The 27,359-nt window shown below is 44.9% G+C and overlaps 1 protein-coding gene across 2 annotated transcripts in view; it reads right to left on the reverse strand.

Moving 5' to 3' along the window:
• Window positions 1-14,575: 14,575 nt before the first annotated feature.
• XYLT1 (xylosyltransferase 1) overlaps window positions 14,576-27,359 on the reverse strand; it is a 169,439-nt gene continuing 156,655 nt past the window's right edge. For both annotated transcript variants that reach the window (XM_069029691.1, XM_069029692.1), the window contains one exon: window positions 14,576-21,106. In XM_069029691.1, the coding sequence (XP_068885792.1) occupies window positions 20,784-21,106 (323 nt within the window). In that variant the 3' untranslated portion in view covers window positions 14,576-20,783. The remainder of the gene's footprint in view (window positions 21,107-27,359) is intronic.

Genomic DNA, 27,359 nt, shown 5'->3' on the forward strand with positions numbered 1-27,359 from the left:
CTCAGAGGGATCCCACTGCCATTCATGGCTTTCTTCTGCAGGGAGGGACACCTACAGCTATCGAGGTCTTACTGTGACAGAATCATGCCAGAAAAACACTCCCTCTCTGAAACTTCTTACTGGCATTAACACAACTCTGTCATTCCAAGCACTCAAAATCTCAGTGCACAGGTCAGTACAACAGGCTGCAGTTGCTCATATTGTAGGACTTCGTCAGAATTATGTGAAAAATGTGCAGCTAAATAGAGGAAAATACAGTGGCAGTATTCTCTACATAACACTCTGGGGCTGGCAGAGTTTTCACAGGGCTGTAAGGACTGGCTTGGCTTTGCCATAGCCTCCCATAGAAATGCTGTGCTGCTTCCTTTCCTCATTACACCTGTCTTTTTAGGCCCTCTGCATCATAAAGGAAATGGGTGCCTTGTGTGGTTCTGTACAATAATACCCCTGTAGCTCAAGCTGAAGTTAAAGATAAACCCTTATCTTCCCTGGATTTCTTGCATGAAGCTCCAGAAGTCCTGGAGCCATTAAACACACACAGACTCGGGTCTCAGTGGAGCTGCTCACATTTTCAGTTACACAGGTTTGTCCAGAGGCATTTAGCTGGTCAAAGGCACAGAAGCCTGCGTAATACCTGTTTGCAATTAGTGTACTAATTGGGCACACAGCTCAGCAGGAGAGGTGCCATTTGCATCCACCAGTGCCCCGTGGATGTCGCTCCTCTGTGCATACACCATGGCTTAGCTCCAGGGGTAACCCAGCCCCACAAAGCCACTCCATCCCTCACTCTCCCCCAGCGGGATAGGGGGAGAATCAGAAGTGCAGAAATGAGAGAACTCGTGGGCTGAGATAAAGAGAACTGAAGAGGTGAAGCACTCACAGCCAGCGGTGCAGCCCTGCACTGAAGAAGGACAAGATGATTTCGTCTCTAAGGCCAATGGAAACAGGAACTTCCCCAGAAGCCAGAGCTGCTGTAGGTTGTCCTTTTGCTGGAACTTGGTTTTATCTGTGTTGAGCTTGGGAAGCTGTCACATGCCCAGAGGTTGGGGTGGCTTTAGAAACAAGCCTGGTTGTGTTTGTGTACCACATGGAACAGTTTCGTATTTGGGTTTTTCATGAAGCTTCAGTGTCTGCTTTTAATAACATGGCCTGCAAGCAATCAGATTGCTCTTGCATAGGGGAATAAATGACTCATGCCTTTTAGGGGTCCTGTTCCTTCAAGGCAGATGTAACAAGCTGCTTTGCCCCCTGTTTTTGCCTAGGGCTTTATTTCACTCTCTCTCTATACCCACACATATATATCCTGCACTTTATGCAGAGTGTAGAATACAGTGTAAATGTGCATGTGTATGTATCTGGAGTCTGGAGGCAGAGAAATGCAACTATACATGAATACCTGGAGTTCTGTGTATAAACATACAGAGCCAATCTCTCGGTAGGGCATTCAGCTGTGGCGAGGCCGTTGCCCTTGGTGTCAGCGTGTCCTGTGGAGGGGGCAGCACAGCAGCACTCAGGGTTTGCTGCTCCTGGGGCACACAGCACTGGGGTGGAGCCCCAGGGTTTGCTGCTCCTGCTGGGAGGAGCTCGTGGGGCTGCAGGAGCTGAGCCATGGGGATAACACAAGTCCCACGTCCTGTTCCCAGGGCTGCCTTGCATTAATTCATGTTTAGCTTATGACTTCTGCCCTCTTCTTCTTTCCTGCCAATCTTTAAGGTTTTTTGTGCTTTTTTGGCTTACCAAGCCCTTATAGCAAAGCCCACCTCCTTCTTAGCAGGTGTAAAGTGCACTGTACATGAATGTTTGGTGCATTTAGGTCATGCCTCATGCCTGGCACTGGCCTGGCTGTGTCCCCAGCACAGCCACTGCACACGTGGCACATCCATCACTGCCTGTGCGATGGGACCGGCAGTGCTGCTCCTCCCTGCTGCCCTTCTTTCCTTGGGCACTTTTCCCCATCTTGGAAATCAGTACACCCTGCTAATCCACACACTGCTAAGAATTGCTAACTAAACCTCCAGCTCTTGAAAAAGGACATAATGTGCTTCTTTCTCCCCGCTCAGATCTCTTGTTCAGTGCATCTCACCTGTGCCTCTCCCGGCCTTTTGCCGTTCCTGGGGTTTCTGTACGGTGATGGTTGTTGTGTTGTGCTCATGTTGCATTGCTGCATCCTGCTGCACCCTTGGGAGAGATGCCACTTGCCACAGGGACAGCAGATGGACAGAACATTATGTAAAGAAAATTAATCCTCCTGTGGTGGGAGTTCCCCCAAATGGCAGAAAATCAAGGCAATAAATTAAGTGCATAAATATTTGCATCAAAGTCTAAACCTGCAGGGCACACAGAAAGGGCACATATTGTTAAATCTCCCATTTTTTATTGCTTTATCAGACAGGGCCATTATTGCATTGTAAAGGATATATACTTTCCCCCTCATGAGGAGGAGAGAACTGTACAGCACCAGTAAATCAGGTTATAAATTGCTCAGATATATAAGGCTTGATTCTAAGCCCACTGGAGTTGAGGACCAGGCTCTCATGGCTGAGAGGGTGTGAATTTGTTCACACTTTTGCCCATCTCTCTTTATTTCCAATTACCTAGAAGAAAATAAACGACTTAAAGCATTACAGATGGTGTTGTTTAAGGAAGTATGGGTCAGCTTTTTGGTTGTAAGTAGGGATTATTTGGGAAAAGCAATGGACAGTGCATGGTTGATCAAATGTTGAGGCTGTGTCTTAGCTTTGGGAATGTCCCAAGCAAAGCAGATTGATACTGAGTGAGCAAGCCTGCTGCAGCTGCAGTATTTGGAAACAAATGAGGGCCAAATTCATTCCTGCTGTCTATGATGTGAACAGTCCGAGGGGGAAAATAACTAGCAAATTTTACAGCCAGCTATTTCTGCTCCAGAAATACAGAGGAAGCCACAGCAGTGAGTACCTCACACCCCCGAGGACTTTCCCCCTTCAATATTGTGTGGGGTGGTCAAAAAGCAAAGGCAGGGTCCTGCTTGGTGTGAGCTGATCCACTGCGAGCAACCCAGTGCTCTGTTCTGTGCACTGAGGGATGTATTTCCATCTGTATTTCCATCTACATCATTTTAGGATCTAGATCAGACAGATCTTTCAGTTTAATGGGTAAATGGAGAATAATAAAATATTTCTGTGAGTTAATGTGGGGCTGATTAAAAAAAAAGGGAAAATAAACAGCCAACAGTTCCCATTTGGGATCAGACAGGATAATTTTTTTGTCAGATTGAAATTAAAATGATGTTTGTCTGGGTTTGTTTTTGTTTTTGTTTTATTGTTTTATTGTTGTCTTTTATCCTTCCTTAAAACAGACATTAAACTCGATTCCAAAGGAATTTACTTTAGAACCCAGCAGCCAGGTTAAAAGCCGAGATATTGTGTGTTTTACCTGAAGAAAGAAAATATTCCTGCAGTGTTGTCGAGGCTGAGAAGCAGAGACGTGCTGGAGCTGAACTGCACTGATCACAAGCCCTGAGCAAGCACACGAGCCCTGCCCAGGCTCCTGGGCCGTGGGGCCCCTGCCCATCCCTCAGGTGCTCTGGGTCTTGGAGTGAACAGGACTAATCCCAGCCAGGGGGCAGTCCTTGCTATGGGGAAGGCAGATCCAGCTGCTTCATGTTAATATTTACAGGAAGAAAGCCTCATTTCCCCCAAAGTACAGCAGGACAAAGCCCCAGCTCCTGGTGGCTCTGTGCGAGAGGCAGGGCTGGGTGCTGCTGGGTGTGCAGGTAACCAGGGCTGGAGAAACCCAAGCCATGCAGCTTGCTGGGTTTTTGGACTGATTTCAGACAATGAACCTTTAAATGTTGGTTAAATCCTTGTAAAATGGTGCAGAGCCAAGCCCTGTTTCTCTGGATGGGAAAGCCTCGAGGCTCATGGGGGAATGTAAATTTCCAGTATTTCTTTATATATTTCTTTCATCCATTTTATCCAGGATTAGAAGAATTAATATAAATTGGAATAATTTTTTGTTCTGCCCTCCAAAAAATAAATTTTGTAATAAGAAATACATTAGGTGCATGAGCTCGGTGATGTTTTGCTACAAACATATCTGCCTACAAATAATGTTTAGAGGGTAAAAGAGTCCAGCAGAGCTAGATGTAGTGAGATTTGATCTAGGGGACTAAAACATCCACAGTTACCAGCTCAAGAAAAAATAATCCTCTTTTCCTGCTCTGTGCAGCCTCCCAAAGCTTTTCTGGGAGCTTTAGGGGCACTGCCGGGCTTAGGGGCTATTTCTCAGCCCCTGAGATGGTACAGATGTTACACAGTGGAAAGGACAGGTTTTGGTTATCTGAAGGAATCCAGGACTGATTTATCCCATCTAAAAGTGTTCTGGGGTGTGCACAGAGCAGAGCTGAGCTCTTGGGCAGCGCAGAGCTCCAAGGGGAGCATTGCTTCTCCATCTGCTGTGTTCCCCCATCCCTGCAGGCACCTGACCCTGAGGCTACTGGGGAAAAAAAATTCAGAAAATGCCATTCTTCTTTGGGGGACTTTATTTTGACTGTGTCCTTAAATGGAAAGATTTTGAATCAAAAGCTATTTCCACAGGAACCAAGAGTTCAGGGTGTTTATTTATCTCCTTGTCACTAATAAAACCAAATTGCCTGTTATAAATAGTCCTTGTGCCTTATGCAAACAGGCAGGGGATGATGCAGCAGGCAGAGAATGAGACTGGAAAATGAGTGATCCCAAAATTACTTCTCCATCTGCCACGAGGTTTGGGGAAGGTCTCAGGTCTCTGCCACGTGAAGCCTTGGAGACAGAGCATCCTCCTGCCAGGAGGTGTTTGCTGCTGCCTGCGATGAACCAGCCCTGGGGTAATTCCAAACAATCAGGCTGGGAACCACTGGTGCTTTTATGCAAACATTGCTAGTGCCAAAACCTCAAATAAGACTTGGGGTCCCAGGATGGCAATCTCCTGAGGAGCTGATCAATTGCATGTAACAATTCCTGGGAAAACCAGTCATTTATTTCTCATTAGATGTGATCTTTTATACCAGACCCTCCTGCCAGACCCAACACAATGTACATACCTCAGGGAGTGCTGTGGCCACTCCTCCTGGTGCAAAGAGCTGAAGAGAGGAGCCACGAGCTCCTTCCCTTCCCTTGCCAGCTGCACCCTGCTAACAACAGCCACTGTGCCTCCAGTGGGACAAGAAACCAAAATCACTCCATGTGCTGGAGCAACCTAGCGGGTTATTCGATATTTGTGCAGCCAGGAGAAGTAGCAGGGCTGTTCCATCACTGCCAGGAGATGAGGATGGATGTGCTCCCCTGGCAGCGGGAGCTCAGCTCAGCCGGCCCCAGGGAGGGCAGCGAGGGCACCTCTGGGTGTGAACCTGCCAGGCTGCAGATCACAGGCGTTGGCAAAGCGCCTGCTGGGTCAGAAGAGGAATGGGCTCAAAGCACAGGAGCAGGAGAAAGGATGGGACAAACATGGAGACACAGCATGGCCTGAACCCTCACATCATCTTTCAGCTTCTCCAAGTAAGGTTCATTTTCTAATGTTTCATTTGCACCCAGCTAAAGCAGTGCAGGCCCCTGCGGGGACAGACGGGAAGAGGCGACGCTGGAGCACGTGGAATTCACGAGGGAGCTGCTACACAGGCTCACACTTGCAAAATGTTTTTAAACTGCATATTTGTCAGCATATAAATGCAACACTGAAAATCATTAGGAATAAAACAGCAGCAGGAAGCTGTGGACGTGACCTACAACTGGCCTGGGATGACAGGACCCTTCATCTTTATCCACTGATCTGTATCTCTCATTGTATCCATGTCGCAGAGATCTTCTGAGGGTTTTTCTCATGTGACACTGGCATCACCCAAAGGACTGTCATTGTTTCAGAGACACCAGTGCCTTTTCCTTTCCATATGTGTACATGTGTGTGTCCCCAGCACGCTCCAGCTCTGGCCCCACTGCAGGCAGGAAAGCCCCAAGGCAGCATGTGCGGCATGTGCTAATATTTATCACTTTTCTGGTATTGATTCATCCCTCAGGGACTTACAAATAATTCAGTCTGAATAACAGCATCCAGAGAGAGCAGCTGCAGTGACTGGTGGTGCATCAGACCTGAGGGAGAAGAAAGGAGCCTTCCCTGGAAATTTTCATGCAGGGACAGGTGCTCTTCAGTGTGGGTGGACATACCTCACCACCCTTGCCATGCAGCGATGGATGGGTGACAAAACACCTCCAAAAAGACTGAATAAGAAAGTTACAGCACAAAAGAGCTTTACATGAGATTTCATGAGATATGAAGCAAAACCCAGTGCAGGACAGGGTCACCACCCTGGGCTCTGGCTTTAGGAGCACAGCTTGGGGTCCCCAGCCAGCAAAGGCTTCTTTCCCTTCTGACACATTGTGATGCTGCAGCTGATTTCCCAGCTAGGTTTGGAGATGACAGTGCTGTCACTCAGCTGTGCTTTTTCACAGTAGTTTAAAAGCCAGATAGTAAGCAAAGTTCCCAAGCTCCTGATGACACCTGTCTCAGGAGGGAGTTTTCTCACCAGAGTACTGACTGGTGTCCTGATAAAAGGCATATATTAAAACCCAGCTCTCCAGGTAACTCTAGCCCCAACTTTGCTGAAATCCAGAAGAAAAGGGGACTCCTTGGAATTACATGTTGCTGAAATAGTCTGTGGGGTTGAGGTAAGTGAAATTCTGATCCTAACATGATCAGAAATGTCACAGAGAGAATTTCATGCCATTCAAAGTCATTCAACTTAACAGCATCTGCACGAGGGGGGGGCTGAACCCTCTACCACCAGAAATTGAGCCCATACACCCTGTATCACCTTTTCCCACTGAACTCCCAGAGAAAAAATATTAAGAACTAGAGAAAACCAAACTAAACAAAAAAATACCCCAGACTTACAGACCATGCTCTCCCTCTATCAGGCGCTTGAGGTGACTTTATTGACCTTTAAGGAACTGTGTCTCATACTTTCCCCATCCCTCCTTATTTTATAAATGCTCTAGAAGACCTTCAAGGGTTGCTCCAGAGCCCTTCATCAGCCCTGTGCATGGACAGGAACTTTCACAGCACTGTGGTTCCTCCAGCATGTCAGAAAAAATTCCTTTAAACATCCCCCAGTGTAACTCATCTGAATTAGTCCTGCTGCCGGCTGTGGGAGGAGAACCACTTGCAAAGCAGGGAATGAATCACTTGAAAAGGAATATTAAGCCTGCTTGGAAATGAGACCAAAAGAACTGAGTCAACACAGACTCTCGTCCCGGTGGGAGACAGAGCTGCTCGGCGTGGCAGCAGAATCCCCCGGCCAGGGCCGGCGCCTCCGCTGTGCGCGGCATCCTCGCCCCGCCCGGCTGCCGGGGAGCCCCGCGGCTGCGGTGGCCACCCCTGCGTGCGCCCTCTCGGCACCAAATGCAGGGCTGAGCTGCGACAAAGTGCTCCCAGTCTCCCACTCCACTTCCCAGGGGCTGTGTCCCCACCTCCCTGCGGGGGGAGTCAATCTTGCCCGGCTTTCCTCCGGCCGCTCCAGAACTCTTGTTCGTCCCCATCCAGACGCAGTGGGGCGAGGCGGGGTCCCGCATGCTCCAGGGGCTGTGGGATGGCTGAGCTGATGCCACCCTGCCAGGCTTTCCGGGCTGCCACGGGGGTTTTGGCAATAATTGGTGGTTTTCAGTGGGAGCTACCAGATAATGCTTGGGTTTCTGTGGAGCCACACTACAAAACACGATGAACTTGTCAGAAGACACAAACTATACTGCAATGTAACATGGACATGGAAAGGGGCCAGACTCAGCTCTTATTTTCACAACTATTTGAGTTATTTCAATGCATTTTAAATAGTTAATTCGTTTTGCTGTTGGTTCAGCTCAATCCATCTAAAATAACAAAAGAATCAGAGGGAGGAAAGGAAGTGAAAGGTGGTCAGAAATCCAGCCAAAACATTAGGCAAATAAAGAAACCCAGCCTGCCTGTGTGCGAGCAGCAGTATTTGGGGTTAATGACACTTTTTGTCCAGACTGGGGCCGAGAAAAGGAAATTCTCAAGACTTAAAAATATTGCTGTAATGTGAACCACAGTTCTCAGCCAGCTCTTGTTCTGAAGTTATTTATTTGCCATGACTAATTTGGAGTTTCAAATGCGGTCATTGCCTCACACGTGGCAGTGCCTGGGCTGTCTGGGCACCGGGACTGGAGGCATTTGGAGCCCAGCAAAGGAACTCTGCCGGTTCCCATGGGCAGTGCCAGCCCTGCTCTGCAGCCTGAAACCCAAAACCTTTAACGCTGAGTTTCTAAAATGCATTTCCCAGGCGTGCAGGGATGCTCACACACCAACGTTCAAGTGTGGATGCAGGCTCAGATCACTGCCTCACTATTTCTCATCTTTCTCATCTCATCTCATCTGTTTGTTTTTTTTTTTTTCCTTTTTTCAATTAATCAGCTCAAAGATGCAGAGAAGCCAAGTGTCTTGACAGCACAGAGGTAATTTGGGAAGGGCAGGTGGGCTGCAAAGTTCCCAGCAGCAGGACCAGCTCCTGGCTCAGCCCTGCTCTTGGCCCTGGTTTAAGGGTAAATACATTGTTAAGTTTGTTCAGCCAACCATCATTTCCCATTTTCCGTGCCCAGAGAGCAGGATGAGGCAGGCAGCACTTCAAACACAGGTGGTTTAAGGGTTCTCCCCATCCTAAATCTTCTCTGTGGGGTGAAGAGACTGTGTCCTGATCCCCCCTTCCCAGCACAGGCAGTCTCTCCATCTGCCTTTGATAAGGATGAGAAAGAGGGGCTTGGGGGATTCTGGGTTCATTTATGGCAGTGCCACTTTCAAATTCCTTTGGTTCTGTGTGACGCACATTGGGCATGAGCTGAGATGTGCCAGGCAGAGAGTTGGGCTAAAAATAAACCCGGAGTGTCGCTGCTGTGTTAGCCTCCTGTTGATATTTCTTGGTTTGTTTTAGGACATCTTCAAGGCCAGTCAAGTGTGGGGGAAAAAACAAAAAAGAGAGAATTTTGGCTTTTTGAGGCTGGATTAAGAGCAAGCTGGTAGAAATCATGTCATTTCACTGAGTGGATACAGAGCATTGCAGTCACTGTGGTGCTGGGTCACACTCGTGCTGATGCATTCTAAATAAGAACTATACAGCTTGTGCTAATTCTTAATGCATTATTATATTGACACCAATTTAACTGATGTTAATTAATTAAAGGAATGGACAAATTAAATCAGCACTTACCTATCCATATGTAAGGAAGGGGCTGCATTGCAGCTTGGAGTCAGCAAGTAGCCGAGTGCTGGCACCCCAAAGAGAGACCTGGGGAATGTGAGGTGTTGATCCAGCAGACCTCGGGTTAGGGACTTACTGGATCTGTGGAGAGAAGGACTAAATCCAACAAAAAAGCTTCTAAACAGGGAATTCTGGAAAGAAATGCATGCTTTTAAACGCATTCAGACATTGCATCAATTGCCCAGGGGGTGGCCACAGTGGTCCCTGGACTGTCCCTCCCCAGGGACACCTGCCTCTGCCAAGGGTTGGCTGGTCCTGCTGTGGTCGGGCTGCTGGGAAGTAGCTCACAGCACTTTTTCTTTTTTACTTGAGGCAAAAAGTAATTTCTTCCTCTGAAGGCCAGGGCTGGAGCTGCCCTCTGCTAATGAATGTAAACCATCAGTGAGCAGTAATGGAAAATCGGGGATGACGTGGCAGGCAGTGGCTTCCTTTCAATGCACCAAAAACGCCCTTTTAAATTTAAATTTAGCAAAGAATTTAAAGCACATATAGGCAGACTCTATTAGAAAGTGAAATATTTGATCTTGGCTATTAATCTGTTTTAAGAATACTTTCATTTCCTTGCCATATGTATCCAGTGATAGACTTTCATAAATGAGATCACATTAAAATGTACTTTGTGTTTCTAGTCAAATCTCTTTTATTATTATGCAAGTCCTAGTTAGGAAAAAAACCAAAACAATTACAGAAGCAGACTAAGAAGAGCACATTATTTTAACTCATTTATGTAAGTGAAATACTGCTCTCCTTCTTGAAGGCTGTACATTGTGCACTACTAAATACCTTGGGAAGACGTTGCTCCATTGCAGCCATGATACCAGATGGGGGATAATTTACAGGCAGTGGAAATACAAACTGAGTCTAAAACAGCTCATGTGGTGTGGGGTGCTGCTATATGTATATACACACATATATAATATGTATTTTTATATGAAGTGTATTTATTTCAAAGTATTATATTCATATTGAAGTATTACATTTGGCCTCTGTCTTACTGAAATCAAATACATTTCATGGATGGTCCATAATTAATGCGAGCTGTCACTCCTGACACTCTGCACCACGGGCAGACAAGTGTTTTAGGAAGTTTCCATGTGGCCAGGGAGGCTCTGCTGCCCTGGTGCTGCCTGTGGACACGTGCAGGGACTGTGTCAGCCCAGCTGGGCTGGGGCTGGGGCTTTGCAGAGCTGCACTGCTGGAGGCATTAATTCAGAGAAGAGACCACTGGCAGCCCAGGACCAGCACCGAGCATCATGATGGATGCTTCAGGGTGAGAAGGAAAAGGTGCTTTATATCTTATAACTCACTTTGGCTGCTTAGGCACAAATGCATTTTAAACCTTCAAATCTGGGCACACAAACCATTCCTGCTGCTTCTCAAACGTCTTCTCATTTCCATTCAAGCAGCCTGACAGACACCCAGCAGGGGCCACAGCGTCTGCTGTCACGCTGCTGGAGCAGAAAGCTTTGCTTCCAGATTCACCAATGCTGTGGATCCAAATGCTTCCCCAGGATGGGGCAGCCATGGTGTACAATGAATGGGTACATTGACATCATGCTTTAGCTGAAAAGTCCAATCTGGTCTCTTCCAGAAGAGGGTGCAGCTTGAGGCTTGAATCTGCAAAAAGCAGGATACTTTCAGATCATATTAACACTATTAATAAATTAACCTGAAACTCCTTGCCCATGAATTTAGGATCCTGGCATGACTCTGCTTTGATTGAGAGCTGGCCAGAACAAAGTGGTGTTTGGCAGTTTACTCCAGGACATGCAGTGTCTGAGCTGGTCCCCCCTGAGTCCCCCAGCTCCAGGCTCAGCCTTTCCCATCTGGGTGGGATTCACAGTTGGTGCCTTGGCTGTGCCCTAGCTCAGAGCCCTGCAGTCAGCACAGGGACCAACCCACGCTGAAGGGCTGATTTGGCACCAGAGTAGCCAAGATCACCTTTCCTAGAATGAAAAATTGCCATCTGTGTCTGGTTTTGACTACAGCACAACCTCATGCATCTCCTGTTTTTTAATCATTCATAGACAGCAAAGATTTACAGCTGTTTGTATTTGTGAAGCCTCAGATTGCTAACAGCTTCTGATTTTTAGAAAATAGGTTACAGATTCTTTAGTATCAGATGAAGAAATGTCAAGTATCAAAATCCCCATTGTCAAGGCAATTAAATACCTCGTTCCTGTTGCACTTGGCTTACTGTGCAGCTATTGGCAAACTGCTCTGCCCCAGGTCTTTTGTCATTGTGTGAATTACCCATGTTCTAGACTTTAAATAATTACAATAAGACACCTTAGGCATGGCAGATGCACAGATGTGGTGCTGGTGTTTCCAGCAGACAGAGAGGCACAGCCTTTCCTGCCACTGTGGCACTGCCAGTGTGACACTGTCCCAGACCATCCTCTCCGTGGTGAACTGGGATTCCTGTGCCTTACAGGGCAGATTCTTACTGAAGTCTACAAAGCAAACAAAACACTTGAGCACCTGGTAGCCTGATTTCCCCCCCAGCCTCCCCCTTTTCTTTAAAGTAGTGGCCAATGACACATTTGGAGATAATTAAAACAGAGGTTGAGGGTTTTTTAAATATGCCATCAGCAGCTGGATTAGCAATAAGCCAGCACAAAAGCAGCATACTTCTTATACCAGCTATAAATAAAACCAGACTTCAACTTTGAAAGCGGGATTTTTTTTCCTTTTTCCCCTCCACAGAAAATCTTTTCTTTGTGCCAAGACTAAAATATTAGCGCTGTGTTCCCTCCTCTGTTTAAACAGACCTCGTTGCATCTAAGTGCCAAAAAAGTGGAATTCCTGAACAGCAGGTGAAAAGAAAACACAAGATCAAACGCAGTTCTGGCTGCCAAGAGAACCTGCAGCACGGCTTGGGGGTGCATGAAAAGTCAGGCAGCTCCTGGTGCTGTCAAAGACTTCTGGAAGGTCGTCAAGGAGTTATTTTCAAGCATCCCACATCAAAAAGCCGTGCAGAGAGACAAACCTGCAATACATCAGGAGGATGGTGCAAAAGATACCAATCACACACTTTTAGGAGAATTCAACTTTTCCCCCATCACATCTATGGAAGCAGCTCTAAGAAATCAGTGCTGTGTGGAGACCAGGGGTATGGAAATAAATGTAAGTGCTCACACTGAGTGAACATTGGGCAATGGCTGGTTTGGCTCCATAACCCAGCAGGGAACTACGGAAGAAATGCATCTTTCTGAGCTCATCCTTGCACTTCAGGAAAAGGACACGTATTCTGCTGCTCTTGGAACCAGCCAGCCCTTGCATTAATTCGGATTCCTGCACCCAGCTGGACATCCCTAAGCCCATCAGAGAGTCCTTTCTCCTTGGCTGATGCACCCTTTGGGGACGCAGGGAAGACACTGCTCCTGCACTTCTCATGGTTAATGGCCTTCAGAAAACAGACTTAACTTGAGCTCCTTGTTAATCCCTTCTGATGCTCTGCCTGCCGTTCCTTGCCATCGCTGGAAAAGGCAGGGAGGCTCTGGCCCAAAAGCAGACACCTGGGCTTGAAAACAAGAATCTGGACGTGTCTCTGGGTGCCACTGTGCCAGCAGTGCTGGGAGCCCTGCAAAGTTCATCCACCTTCCACCCCTGCACTGGGGCAGCCCCCAGGTGAGGCTGCAGCAGTGCCTGTGAGCGAGCTCTGACCAGTGACACTCATTTCCAAAAGGCACCCATGAATGCTTCCTCTGTAATTGCTAGGGCTGAGAAATGACTGACCAGGCAGCAGCACTGGGATCACAGGCTGGAAAGTGCTCAGGCCCGTTCTTCCTCCTAAAAATCACCAAGCAGCAAAGTTCTTTCAAATAAGACACACATCAGTGGGGTTGAAAACAATCCAAGGTGCACATGCGCTCCTAAAGACAGCCTTTTTTTAAATTTTATTTTAAAACTCTGCATCTGAAAACACCGTATGACAGAAAGCATTTATATACACTGCAGTGTTTTTGGTATAATACAGTATTTCATACATCCATTTCTTTTTCTGCAAAAAAATTTGCTTTGTCGGACAAACAACCAAACTCCCATTGACAAAGAATACAGCTAAGGCACATTGTTTCTGCTAAATGAAAGACAAAAGGGTGCAAAAACGGGTAGTGCAATAATTGCTGAAAATCACATTCTACTACAAGAAAAGCATTCTGACTTTGAACTTTGATTACTGGTCAATTTAAGACATTTCAATATCTCATAAAATACTCCTTTAAATAAATAGCAAAATATCTACATCTTTCAGTGTGTTCCATTTGAATTTCCAATTCTTTTTTAAACTTTCCTGTATATACATGGTTTTCTTTTTTCTTATTCAATAGATTACAAAATATTTCTGTACAATTTTATGCATATTATGATCTATAACAAAATAGTTATTTCTTAAAACTATATTACCACCAGTCTTTGAAAATGACAGAATAGGAATAACTTATTATGGACTATGTTAGGCAATAGAAAAATCCAATCAAACCAGAACAGAACCAAAAGGACAAAGTCAGAAAAATAATTTCATTACATTGAATTAATTATTTTAGTTTCACAAACCTTTTTCTATATGTAAACCCTTTTCAGTTGCCTTTGGGTTATATCCACATCTGAATACCAACACAGGACAGGATTTGGGATGCCTAAAGCCCTGCAGCCTGCCGGGAATATTGGTGCTACTCACTGAAACACAACAGTTCTCATGGAGAAAAGGATTAAGGAAACCCAACATATACAAGCCTTAGCAGAAGTCATTGGTTTCTGCTGACTTTGACAACCTTCGAATGAAGCTCCAAAAGCCAGATTTTCAGAAATGCATTTATGACTTAAGACAAAACAACCAGACTCCACTATGTTCTAAATGTACTGCTATATTCTCAACCAACAGCCAAAATCTGGCCCCATGTGGTGACGTTCTTCAGATTTTAAGACCATACCATTGGAGGATATTTCTTCTCCCAGCTACCAGTACAAATCTGAGAGGAATGCTACTATGTCATGTTAGAATGAGCGAAATTACTCTACAGTTTGCCTTGTGCATCTGAGAGCAGTCTGTCCTGTTGTGGTCTGAAGATAAATTAAAAGTTACTAAGTTTGTACTTTGTAATTAAACCAACCTTCCTTATCTACAGTGAGTTGCAAAGGACAGAGCTCATAATTTCCTGCGGTTTATATGAATGTCTGAGACTTCCTTTTGCCCGAAGGGAAGGTCATTTTCTTTCCTTAAAGACTGCATTTGTAAGCAATTTCTATTGTATTTGTGAAGTGTAAGCTGACAGCAACACAACTGAGCTGTAATAGAAATCTCAAGGTGCCTTTTATTCATTCCACAACAGAGAAAGTGAGCAAGACACAGACAACACCAAAGTTCCTAACACAGTTTAAGGCCACATTTAGAAAGGATGGAAGTAAGGCTTTCTTTAAGGGGCAACACACTGGATGCCACAATGGGAACAGACACTGAGCGATCCAAAGCTGATAGGATTCACCCACAGAAAAGCTGAAATAACACCCTAGTTCTAACCAGCAGGTCTGTGCCTTTTTTTGGATCTAAGCAGGAAAATAAAATGAAATGCCATAGACATCTTCCTCTGGAATATTCCCAGCAAACTGAAGGTGCTCCCCTAGCAGGAGTGCTATTGTCTCAGTTGAGGGTGTTAATTACAACAGAACCAAAGACAAGGCGAGTCATTACAATATACAAATGCAGCGCCATGAACCGCGCCTAGAATTGTCACTCTGGTATCAGAGGCACCTGTACAGTATCTTGCTGTTTATTTGGCAAGGTTAGAAGTAATACTTCTAGGTTTTAACAAAGTAGAAAGAGAATTTGCATAGATTGTACATTCAGTTCGAGGAGATTTCTGGTACCTTTTTTTGTTGTTCTCAGGTAAACGTGTTTGCAGACACAGTGAGGTAGCAGCTGTGGTAGCACCCATGAGCAAAAGAAGGTAACCAAGGCAGAAGCAAAGAGCAGAGTGATGAACACACTACTGTTAGTAAGAAGGAACGGAATCAACGTGGTACCTGCAGTGTCACATCATGAAGGGTAACTGCTCCCAACGCCACACGTAACTGAGACACCCTAATGCTGCCGTGGTCCTGGGTAACATGGGCTGCAAGGTCTTGTAGCCTCAATTTTAAATGCTCTCAGCCTGATTATTCTTTCCCTTACTGTGATGGTGGTGGTGAAGGTTTTGAAGGTCAGTCTCTTCTACAATACACCTTTCGGAGGGAATTAAAAATCAGAGTGTTTGCTTGCTTTTGAAGATTCTGCAGGAAAATGTGCTGTCCTACAAAATTTTCCTTGCTGCCCTTTACCCTAATTCACATTTCTTTGGCTCCTCTGTGCCTGGCTGCAGCAGCAGCTGCCTTCAGGGCTCTGCAGCAGGTATTCCTGCTCTCAGGAACTCCTCCTGGGCCTCTGGAAAAGCAGCGCTCTGTCCTCTCTAACGCTGCATCACTCCCTACCCTCTCTGTAGGCATCACCCCTGGAGCTGCCTTGGCAGAAGCCTGAGGGCTTGGTTTGGAGAAGCTTTTTTACATGATGTTTTCAATTGTCATTTATTATGGGCTTAAGGTAATGTCCTACTAATCCTTAAGACTATAGTGGAGGTCTGAATGGTAGAAGTAAAGACACATCTGGATCATTATCTTTGACAACCGGATGGAAGCAAAGGCCAGTGGGAACGGTTGCCAACCACTTCCTACCACGTCTGTCTTACTCTGTTGCTGAAATACCAAATAACCAAGTCTCCTCTTACATACATCAGACTCCCATGCCTGAAAATCAGGACAAGGTAACTGCTGGCTTTCACCCACACCCTCCTGTGCACAGGTACTGAACCGACTGAAGGCTGCTCTGAAAAGCAAACTTTGCTCATCTGCATCTGGGTTTCTGAAGAAGCCTAGGGGGTTTGGCTCACACAAGTATAAAACTACCTGCTCTGCAGAAAGTGCTGGTGCTGGCCAAGGTTTCATGTGGCCAGCTCCTGAAGCTTTGGGAGCTGGGAAGACAACGAGGAGGGTGTGCTAGCCAGCGGTAAGCTGGCAATTCTCTGATGGCTGTGATGAAAAAGAACTAGAGAAATCAACAGAAAGATGGTCCTCATTGCTGGGCCACAAGAAACACCTGGATCTTCTTTATATGGGAAGTCAAAACTGAGATCTCAGGGCATCAATGGTTCTCAGCCTTGCTGTGCAGAAGGAGCCCAGTTTGTTCAAAGGTTTGTTGCAACACAGTTGTGTCAAACTTTTGCAAAGTTTCAGCATCTTCTTTAGCCTTTCTCTCTCCCTTCAGTCAGGTTTACACTGTCCCTGTTCTGATTCACTGACTTCACTACTGTGCTCACTATAATCGTGGCTAAGAGTGATGGAGGCTTCATTAGGGTGGCAATTAGTGCTGCAGGAGGTGGAGGGAAAGTGAATGCACATTAGTTGGTACTTTTGAAGGTGCTGCAGGATCACTGTTAATACACCATTAAACAACTGTACAGGCATTGTGCACTGAAGCCAACACCCAGGAAAGTCAATTTGTAATGCACGAATGCACATTCCTGTATCTCTAGGCTTAGCTATAATGAAGGCTTAACAACAGAGATACAGAGGGACTTTCTTGTATAACACTTGCTATCATGAAGGAATTGTTAAAATTCTCTGCTTGCCAAGCACAAAAAATGAAGACATAATTTCAATTCTAAAAACAACCCCCTTGAATATCAGAAAATGAAAATGCAAATATTACTACCCAAGGTCCAAATGTCATCAAAGAAAGAATTGGACAAATCTGAAAATAAACTGTCATTTGAGCTATTTCGTTTAGCCTTGGGGTTTAACATTACCATATAAACAGGTTTGCATAATGCTAAGACTGACTTTGGACATAATTCATTAAATCACATATGCAGATGTTCTCATTTTGCCACATTCCCTTTCTGTGTAATACGGATTGATCACAGGAGTGTTACATGGCTGTCATGCAGAATGGGCAGGGAATTTAAATAAGCAAAGCATTACACACAGAGGACAAACATGTGCATATGGAAATATAAACCCCTCCCACTGAAATGAATTTTGATCAAAGCAGGCTTTCGGCTGGGATCCTGTTCAGCAAGGACTGGCCAGTGTGACTGGAAAAGAACACCTGCACACTCAGATGAAGATGTGTAACTCTCGTTTTGTACCAGCTGTGGGTCCCTGCTCTGAATTCTCCTTTTCACCAAATGTAAGATCTGTGAAGTTATTCTCTTCTGACCACTGACAATGTTCATCACAGGCTCCCAGTGCTGCCATTTCAAACCAGAGAAGCCACTAAGCCGGACTAAGTCGGGCTTAGCAGCATCAGTTTGGAGCCAGCTCTAATCCCTGATGCAGAGTCTGGCTTTACATGTTTTTTATTCACAACTACTGGACTTTGTAACTCAGACACAGAATCTCATATATATCTCTTGGATCCACGTCTGCATGATAGCAGCTATAGTAGAGGGGCTGTTTAGGTCCAGAACTTGACACTGCCCCCAAAAGATGTTCCAAACATGGCAGCTTATCCTTTGATGACTTCAAACAGACAGCATTTACCCCTAGCATACTGTCACACCTTTTATTTATGCTGGACTTGACTCTGAAGTCCTCATTTAGCACTAGCACTCTGTGGAAATTTTTCCTAAGAAAGGACTGCAGCATCAACCCCTTCAGCTCTGCATCCTGTATTTTAACAGCAGCACTGGGGTTGCCAGCTTGCTACAAAACTTCACTGTTTAAATGCTTCTTGCCTTTCAGAAAATAAACTCATATAAATTTTCTTTGAGATATTTTAAACCTAGCATATAATGCAAATGGATATATCAGCAACCATCTGTTTTCTTTCCCTTTTTTGTACTAAAACAAAATAATTTGCACCTTATATTTTAAATGATAAAAGTGGCAGATTTTTTCCTAACCACAGAAGACGTGATTGTTGTCACCTTCTGCTTGGTCTAGTTAATGAAAACTTACCAAAAAAGCACTTAAAAACATTCCTGCTTAAGAATAAAAACAAGTATCAAATTTAAAAACTAAGTTATCTGCATGCGTGTGCGTGGGTGCACCCCTACACATGTGCTCATGTGCAAGACAGACTGAAGGTTTTGTGACTAACCCAGGAGCCTTATTGAGAACAAGCACTGCCTGGGCTTGTAATGAATTTTATTGTGTGCCCTAAATATGATGTTCTTCATTTGATCTGCAGGGCTCGAACCGTGCAGTCGCCACTGCATCAGTGTGACTAAAGCCCTGGACTTCACAGTGAGGATTGGAGGTCCCCAGAAAATACAACTTCACAAAGGAATGTTATATTAAAAACAAACACTGTTAAAAACCCTACTGAATAAGTAATAACACTGTGATTCTACCACATAAACCTGTTGGCAACCCTGGTTTCACACATGCTTGCCTCCAGAGCTGGTTGAAAAGCTGGAACGTTATCTTGACTGGAATATTCCAATCAGCTCTCATTGCTACAAACTTTCCTAAAGCTACCACTCATGACTGACAAAATCAAGACAAAAAAAGAAAAGGAGGTGTGAGGGGAGGAAGGCCTTTTCTTAATAAAGGCAGCTTCAGTTAGTAAAATAACATGATCTTCAAGCTGCAAAAGCAGCACCTACTAATTAGTCATTGACTAAAACATAAATAATAAATACCTAAATTTTTCCTTCTATGCATCCATTTTTGTGCCAGATAAACATTTCAATGCTCTGCCTTAATGCCAGCACAGCTGACACCACAATTTCAAGTCCAAAGCAAACTGAAGTAGCTTTAAACCAATACAACAGAGACACTACAAGCCACGGGGATCTGTGTGTTACAGTCCTACTGCAAGTGTTGTTTAAAAGGGAATTCAACCTTCCTGTGAGACGTGATTATGGGATGATTTAGAGGTCTGTTTCCCTCCTGATGTGGACACTTACTCTCAGCAGAAAGTTATCCATGCACACAGAAGGATGAACAGATACCTTCCTTTATTACAGCAACAGGACTTCTTTCCTAATTAACCCAATAGCTTTTAATGGCCTTTTTTGGTTCTGTTGCTAACTAGAGATTAACACAGCAACAACAACGAAGTGCATGTTTTTGCTAATGTAAAATACATTATTTGGAGGTGAATTTGCATATAAAACCTGTATTTTAAAAGTTCTTGGAATGTAAATTAATTTTTCCCTACTGTAGAAAATGCAGGTTGAAATGATGCAAAATATGCCTATTTAAAACAGGATGCAGCCTGCTAGGAATTCTGAAGACAGGCAAGGATAGACTGTTGACAGAATAAAGTAAAAGCACAGAGAAACACGGCATTGTTCTCCTTCCCCTGGCTGTGGGCAGAGACCCACATCCTGCACAGCCTTCCAGATGCCCTGGCAAAGCCTGGAAGGATCCAACTTTAGGAAGAGATGGAGATCTGAGACCAAGGGAGGGAATTAGTGTTATGACTTACTAGCCACTACTCAAATTAGGGAAGAAACCTGTTGTTGCAGTTTAGGTCCCAAATTTACTATTTTACTGGTTTACAACTCCACTGCCTGAGAAAAAACTCAGCTCAGCTCATGAGCAAAATCAGCCAAGGGTGTGAGCAGACACATCACAACCCACCCCAGCCTACACACACACACCTGCTCTCCTGGCAGTCTGTGAAAACACTCAGGTACTGGTGGCTTCCAAAAATACCTGCACATTTGAAAGGGCTGAAATTCAAAATACTTCTTTGTTCTTTAATAAATACTCTTAGTACACTGACCCTGAACCCGACTGCATAAGACATAAAAGACTATTATAGCAAAACACTGGTTTCATTTAGAGTTTATCATTAAATTGGTCTGAAAAAACCTCTGAAAGTGATCTGAAAGTTTTTGCTTTTGCTTGTTTTCCCTAACTAGGATAACAGATATCAGCTGTGTCCAGAATTACTTTGTGTTATTAAAAACCCAAGTGAGGCTGTACCATAATTACTTTGCATTCTCTGAGGTCATGTGGCCATACAGGCTCCAGCCTGCAGGAACCAACCTCCCCAGGACGTGTAAGCAGAAGGGAATTTTGCTGTGATTTATTCATGATAGCAAAATAACAAAAGCCTATGAAACAGCAGAGGTACAGACAAATTTATTTTAAAAAAAACCCATTTAGCAGCTGCTCCTTCACTGCCCTCTCCATGGCTTGGTGCTACTGTTTCCAAGCCCACAGAATGGTGGGTGCAGTGGCACATGGAATGGCTGGGTGCCCACTGGACAGCACAGGCCGTGGGATGAAGCAAGCTGCTCCCAACAGAGCTGATGGAGAGGGCAGTGCCAAAGGCCTTGTCAGAACTTCAGAACTTTTGTTTTGTTTTGTTTTTGTTTTTTTAAATGAATTCTATTGCAGTAAGTAACAAAAAAAATGTAACTTTCCCTTAGGTTTCTGAAACCTGGTGTGAGATTCACAGAGAAGCAAGGTTCAATTCCCTTTTAAAAACCTATGCCGGGACAGAGCGCAGCGGACGCTACCTCAGGCGGCCGTCGGGTTTGACGGGGCCCAGCTCGGATTTGGGGTCGGGGCTCAGGGAGCTCCAGGCTGTCTGGGCACAGCCCTGCAGGACGGGGCAGGCTGTGGGACCCACGCTGCAGATGTCCACGGCTGACCAGACGCTGCTGACCAGAGAGTCCACCCAGGCCTCCAGGCGGGCGCCCACGAGCCCCGCGTTGCGCTTGGCCTGGTCCAGGCGGGCGGCGCTGATGGGGATGTTCAGCACGGGGTTCAGGCCCTGGAAGCTCTGCTCCATGTACGCGTTCTTCGGAGGCCCGCTGTGAAACTTGATGGCTTCCTCTGCAAAGGCAGAAGCAAACCCCAAAGTTAGTGCATTAAAATAGCCACCACTAAGGATCGAAAGCTACAGTAAACAAAAAGACCAAGGTTTAGGGGTGAGCTGTAGCCCATTTCCCACACACTGCATCCCAGGGGTTGTGCTCAGCTTTGGCACTCCTCGTGCTCAGCACTACAGATTCTGTTCACTGTGATTCTCACCCTGCAAGTGCTGCCTTAGGAGGCAAAGCTCTGACCCTGAAAACAGAGTCACCCTTATTTTCAACATGTACAACTGGCATCCCCAGAGCTGCAGGACATCCAGGACTGGCTGCACCTTGAAATGAGAAAACAGTTCAAGGACACCTGGTGTGAGAAGTCTGCCAACTCCTGTCAGACATCCAAATGCTATCATTGATTTGTCTAGGAGAAAGAGCCAAGACCTCAGCCTGTTTTGTTATGGGGTTTTTTACCCTAAACAGATGAACCTTGCCCTGCTGTGGAAAAGCCACAACATTTGTTAGCTCTATCTGCCTGCAAAACCCAGGTGGTGCCATTTGTAGCACTAAAAGGACAACACCATGGTTTTGGACAGACCAGACCCACAAGCAGGTGTAGCCCCAACATGACTCCTGGAAGTGCTCCAGTCTCACTGGGAAAGTATTCTCTCATGACAGTTACACTTCAAGCTCCTGTGCTGAACAGTAGATCAAAACCATTCCCTAATGACACTTTGCATTGTGGTTGCTTTTCATACAGCAACCCTTCTATCTCAGCAAAATATAGTGCAATACCCCAAATTTGCAATATTGCAGTAAAAATCAGTATCAGGCTGTGACAATGCTTTCAGAGACCTAAACTGGACACTGTGGGTCAGGCTGCCCCTGTCAAAGGTCGCCTGACTTCAAATGTTTGCCAAGTGCCTGTCCGGAGCAAATTTCCAACCATTTCTTTTTGCTCTCAGCTGCCTTCCCCAGCATCCTCGCTCTGGCAGCACGGAGGATGTGTTTAGCTCTGCCAACAGACACACTGTCTAGAACAGAAAATGGGCCCATTCAGGGTGCTGCAGGCGAGGAAAGCCACTGCGCCCTGCGAGCGTCAGAGGCCAGGAATTACACATTCACAGCTACAATTCCTTCCACATGTCCTTGCTGCTCGCACTGCAGCCTGACACTGAGTCCTTTCTTCCATGCAGAGGACAGTATCTCAGGTGCTGGAAATAAATCCGTGTATTTATTTAGAGGGAAAAAGGGACGTTTAATTGGAGCTTTGCTACTACATTTGCAGCAAAGTCTTTAACGTCAAACACTGTGCAAGTCCGTCACTTTGAATCCCCAGTTAAAGTGGTTCAGCACATGCCCATCACCATTATACATCATTTCACTGTTCCTGCATTTATCTAAACCCCTCTTTTTATTTTAAATGGTAGATATCCACAATAACCCATAGTCAAAGTGAGTTCAATCTGTGCACATGTGTCAGGAATGTGCTCTGCCAGAGCTCTGCAGTTTAAGAAACAGAACAAGTACACATGATTAAATTTCCTCCTTTGGAAGCAATTAAATATGGAAGACTGTTTGTCAACATATTAATTAAATAGGAACATTCTGAGTAAAAATCCCCAAATAAATACGAGTTGGCATTACTAGCAGGATCATCTGATTGAAACAGGCAATTCAGCGAGCTTGTTGAATCAAAGCCTGCCGCGCATGTGTTTGGTGCACGGAACAAGAGAGATCTTTATTCAGACAAGAAACAGTGAAACAGAACTTGCTGTTCTCCCTGGCTCAGCCTCGCGCTTGTCCCAGGCCTTGGGACTTGGGGGCTTATCAGGACTGGAAAGAACAAAACCTGCAGAAACTGCAGGACTCAGTGCTTGGCAAAGCAGCAGAGGCTGTGTTAAGGGCTACCACTGCCCACAGTGAAAGGTGCTGCTGCAGTCAAGACACACGGAGACCCCTGACCTGGTGCTAGTGGGGACTGTCTGCCCCACATAGAACAGCACCCCAAGTTAGGTCTCAGCACATCCTAGAAAGAAAAAGCTGGGTAACAGCAACCTGACTGCGGAGTCACACATACTCATCCACAGGAGATGCTGGGGACTGGACTCAGAACCCTCTTCTGGAGCCTCTGAGTCTTTGTTGAACAGTTCATAGGAGAAAGTAGGGAGGATGCTGCTCATCCAAGCAATGGCAGATGGGCTGTTCCTCTTTGCATTAAAGGAAAAATGACAGGGAACCATGCTCTGTAACGTACTGAGCTGGTACAGAAGAGAGACAGTGAGGCTCCCAAGGCCTGAAATGCTGTAAAAAGGAGGCTGGAGCTACTGGGTGTGCTCTTGAAGCACTGACACTTCCAGTCAAGTGTCAAGAGGAAGAGCTCATGAAGAAACAATGAAGAAGGTAAGGCTTGCCTCTAAATGCTTAGACATTTAAATCCGTATGGTTAGAAAAAACAATTCAAAATTAGCTGAATTGCAGACATTAAGCCAGACTTTTTTTGCCAGCCCTGTGACTTCAGGAGGACGTGTTATCAATGCAGAATATATTCCACTGACTTGAAATAAAACTTTAAAAAAGTTGGTTATTTTTGACCTCTATTTGTATTTGCTCTTCACTCACATTTTATTTGCTCCTCACTCACATGTGAGGACACATTCTCAATTGACTTTTCTTGGTCTAACTTCTTTGGATTAAACACACAACCTATAGGCAGCCACACAGGCTGGGATTTCAGCATCTTTGTGTGGGTATGTTCATCATTTTGCAGAAAAAGCAAATTAGTTTAGACAGAGAGTGTGCTAAGGAATGAAAAATGTGGTTACCTTGGTACATATTAAGGCGCTAGACCTGTGGGTTTTTTAAAGCAACACAGAACATACAGCTTTATTTCTTTACTTGAATTGTGTTGAAACCCTCTGGCAAAGAGGTAATTTTTTATTGACATTTTGTTTGTTTTCTCTTGCAGCAAACAAGACAGTGCTTCATTTGCTCATTGTGGAGCTAATCGACTCCTTGTCAGCTGGATCTGAACTAAATTTCAAAGCAAATCCCTGTCTTCAGGGTTTTTCTCGGAATGATGATTCCAGGGCATGTCTGCTCTTCTGCAGTCATACGCCTGCCTGCTGCTATTACTGCATTTATCAAGAACATGTCATGTTACCTCTGGTTAATTTAAAGAAATCACAGCAGTTCTGACACAAGTTGCCACCCACTTTATAATCCGTATAGATGCAATTAGAATTGATTGAGCCACTGCAAACAACCAAGGGCAAAACAAAGGTTTCCCAGTATCTGCTAATTGAGATGATCTATAAATATGGATTAGGTTAAAAGGCCGTTGAGGTGCCCGAGTGCATCGCCCATGTCTGCTAATGCCCTCATCCTTGAAAGGGGTGGCTGCAGTTTGGGGGCACAGGGACCAGGCACTGGTATTTCAGGCTCCATGGGAGCAGCAAAGATCAGCAGCCCCATGTCCAGGACATGCCATCAAGCTGGGAACAGCGTGGGAAAGGAGCAAAGCAAAAAAGGAGGTTGCTCTTTTTCAGTGCCCTCCTTGCTTGAATGAGGAAGGGCTTTTTATGTATTCATTTATTTACAATCCAGGGTTTACTATCATCTTGAGGTTTTGGGGCTTTTTCTGCCCCACAAGTGAACCTGCTACTGGCTCACAATAACCTATTTGGCTTTAATGGAACAGGTACTATCCATTAAATGGACGACAACTCATTATCGGCACTCCAGCTGGGAAAGCACTGGGGAAACTTTGCTGTGAATATAAACTCAAATTTAAAAATGAAATTGCTTTGGCTTTTTCTCTTCCCCTCACTGTGACCCTGTGAATTGACCATACTCAGCCTTTAAAGAGCAGGGAAGGGGGTAAAGTGGGATGATGCAGATGCAGAGACATCTACTGAATTTGCTGTTTTCTTAGGACTTGAAGTCTGCTGGGTAGCTTGGATTATAGTCTGTGAGCTGCTGGCTAAGTGCTCTGAATGATACCTGTTGTTTGGTTCTGCCTCTGCAGTCTCTTCACAGGGGAGCTGGACATCTGCTCTTGAGTGTCCAAGTACTCAAATCCCCGTTGCCTAAAGCTGCCTGCAAGAGCCCCCCACGCCCGTGTGTCACCACTGCCAGTGATCTTACACAGGTCTGCTCCCTGTTTTGTCTTCTCCACGTTCCATTCCCTCTTTGTCTCGGCACAATTATTCCTAGAGCACCCTGCTGGTCCTTGGCAGCCCTCCTGTGTCCTTACAACAAGCATAGAGTACTTGGCTTTCACACACTCGACCATATGGTGAGAACCTCAAAACTGTTGTTTAGAAGAATAAACAGGAATCTGTCTGTGCAGGAGGTAGAGGGAAGCAGACTCTGATGGAGAGAGTGAACCTGATTTCTCCAAAGGATTTATTTAACAAATTCACCTAATTTCCTTTTCTTTTCTTTTTTACTTTCTCCAGCCAGGCAAATACTTGGAGGCACTCTTGAGCCAGAGTATCGGCTGAAGGCAGAGCTGATCAGTGGCACAAGTCAAAATAGGGAAAATAGACACAGATTTGGATGACTGGAGGGGGAAAAGGAGCAGGAAGGAATAAGTAACATTAGATTATAGACTCTCCACTGAAATAGCTTAGGGAGCCGTATTTACAGTGGAAATACCCCGAACAGCATAGTCAGTAATTCCATGTAAGATCTGATCTCTTACAGCTTCAGGTTTTGAAAAGGTCAGTGAATCCGTATTTTTAAAACAATTCACATTCTATCAGTTGCTCACATCTGGACACAGCACCAAAGAAAACACTCTCTTGATTCTCTTTATGATTCTACTTGCAAGCACAGAATTTAGGCCAAAATTAATAAATAAATGGAAATAGAAAAATGAATAAACTAGTGGCATATGCTGTTTTTATAAACTGCTAAACAGAACATCTTTGCTGGCAGCTGTCCCATGATTATTTTTTTATTTTGAATGCAATTATAAATTCTGAGAGTCATGATACAGGAATGAATGTGTTTTACTTTGATTAGTCAAAAGAAGAGCCAGTGTCTCCCTTCATGATGCTGGGAAACCAAAACAACCTTTCTGTGTTGTGCTCTGGGCTGAAGCGACGTGTAGATAAGCAGTGATTTAGGAAATCCAGGATTGTTGTCATGCCCATGTTCTCAGGATACAAGATGTCAGTGGCTGCTGCCAGTTCTGTGCAAACGCTTTTTAGAAGGGCACAAGCAAACTGCACACGAGATCATGGAGAGATTTTTATGTCTGAAACTTTGTGGACTCCACTTTCTACATCTGGAGTGCATGAGGCAGAGGGGGCCGAATCATTATAGAGGAAATGACATGCAAAGTGCTAGGAAATGTATCAGTCCAGGGCAATCTTTCTGACAAGAGCTGTTTTTTCATCAGGGCAGGGGAGGGCAGGGTGGGGGCTGGTGGTGAGGAAGGATGGTCAGAAAAAAAGAAAATTTTAAAGAAATCCCTAACAAAACATATTCCCCTCTTCTACTGACAACTCCTGGCTAAGTCTGATGGATGTTTTATTTTCAATGTTAAGACAATTAAATAATACGATTCCTCCATTTTAGAAGATTTTTGGCAGTTTTTACATTGTTTACAGTACCAGAAATAGCTCTTTTAGAAGTTCTAATTCTTCTGTCATACTCTCAAAGTGCCTTTATTTGGCAGAGAAAAATGTATTTAAAGAATAAAGTGGTGACAAACTGACAAAAGCTGGAAATCAAAGCTAAATGACGACTGCCTGCACAGAGCACAACAGCGTCACTGAGACAGAAAGCCTTACAAAAACAAACAACAGGAATTTGCATTGTAAATACAATTCTAACTACAGTGGAGTGTCACTACCTGCCCCTGTAATTAACTTTCCTCTCTACCTCCATGCCTCAGTCATCTAGAGATTACACATCACATCATCAGTAAAAAATCACTCCTTGAGACTTTTTTCCTAGACAATATTGTTCCCAAGCTTTGTATTTCCTTCTGGTAGCAGATTCTAGTTACCACATAAATAAAGGCTTTTTAGCAAGAACAGTGAGCCCAGCGTACCAATGGGCAACACAGCGTAACTACACAATTTCAGTGGAATTATTCCAGATTCAGAGTTTGGACCAAAGGGAGCATTGCCTTTACACCATGAAGTGTGGGCTTATTTTTGAAGCCTGAGACATGTTTACCTGTCCGTGGGGCCCTCACATTGTAGGGAAAAGCAGCAAGGCTGCTGGCTACATGCCACGTTTCTTGTGCAATTTATGCCTTAAAT

Source organism: Aphelocoma coerulescens, chromosome 14 (genome assembly GCF_041296385.1).
Source record: "Aphelocoma coerulescens isolate FSJ_1873_10779 chromosome 14, UR_Acoe_1.0, whole genome shotgun sequence".
Classification (NCBI taxonomy): domain Eukaryota; kingdom Metazoa; phylum Chordata; class Aves; order Passeriformes; family Corvidae; genus Aphelocoma; species Aphelocoma coerulescens.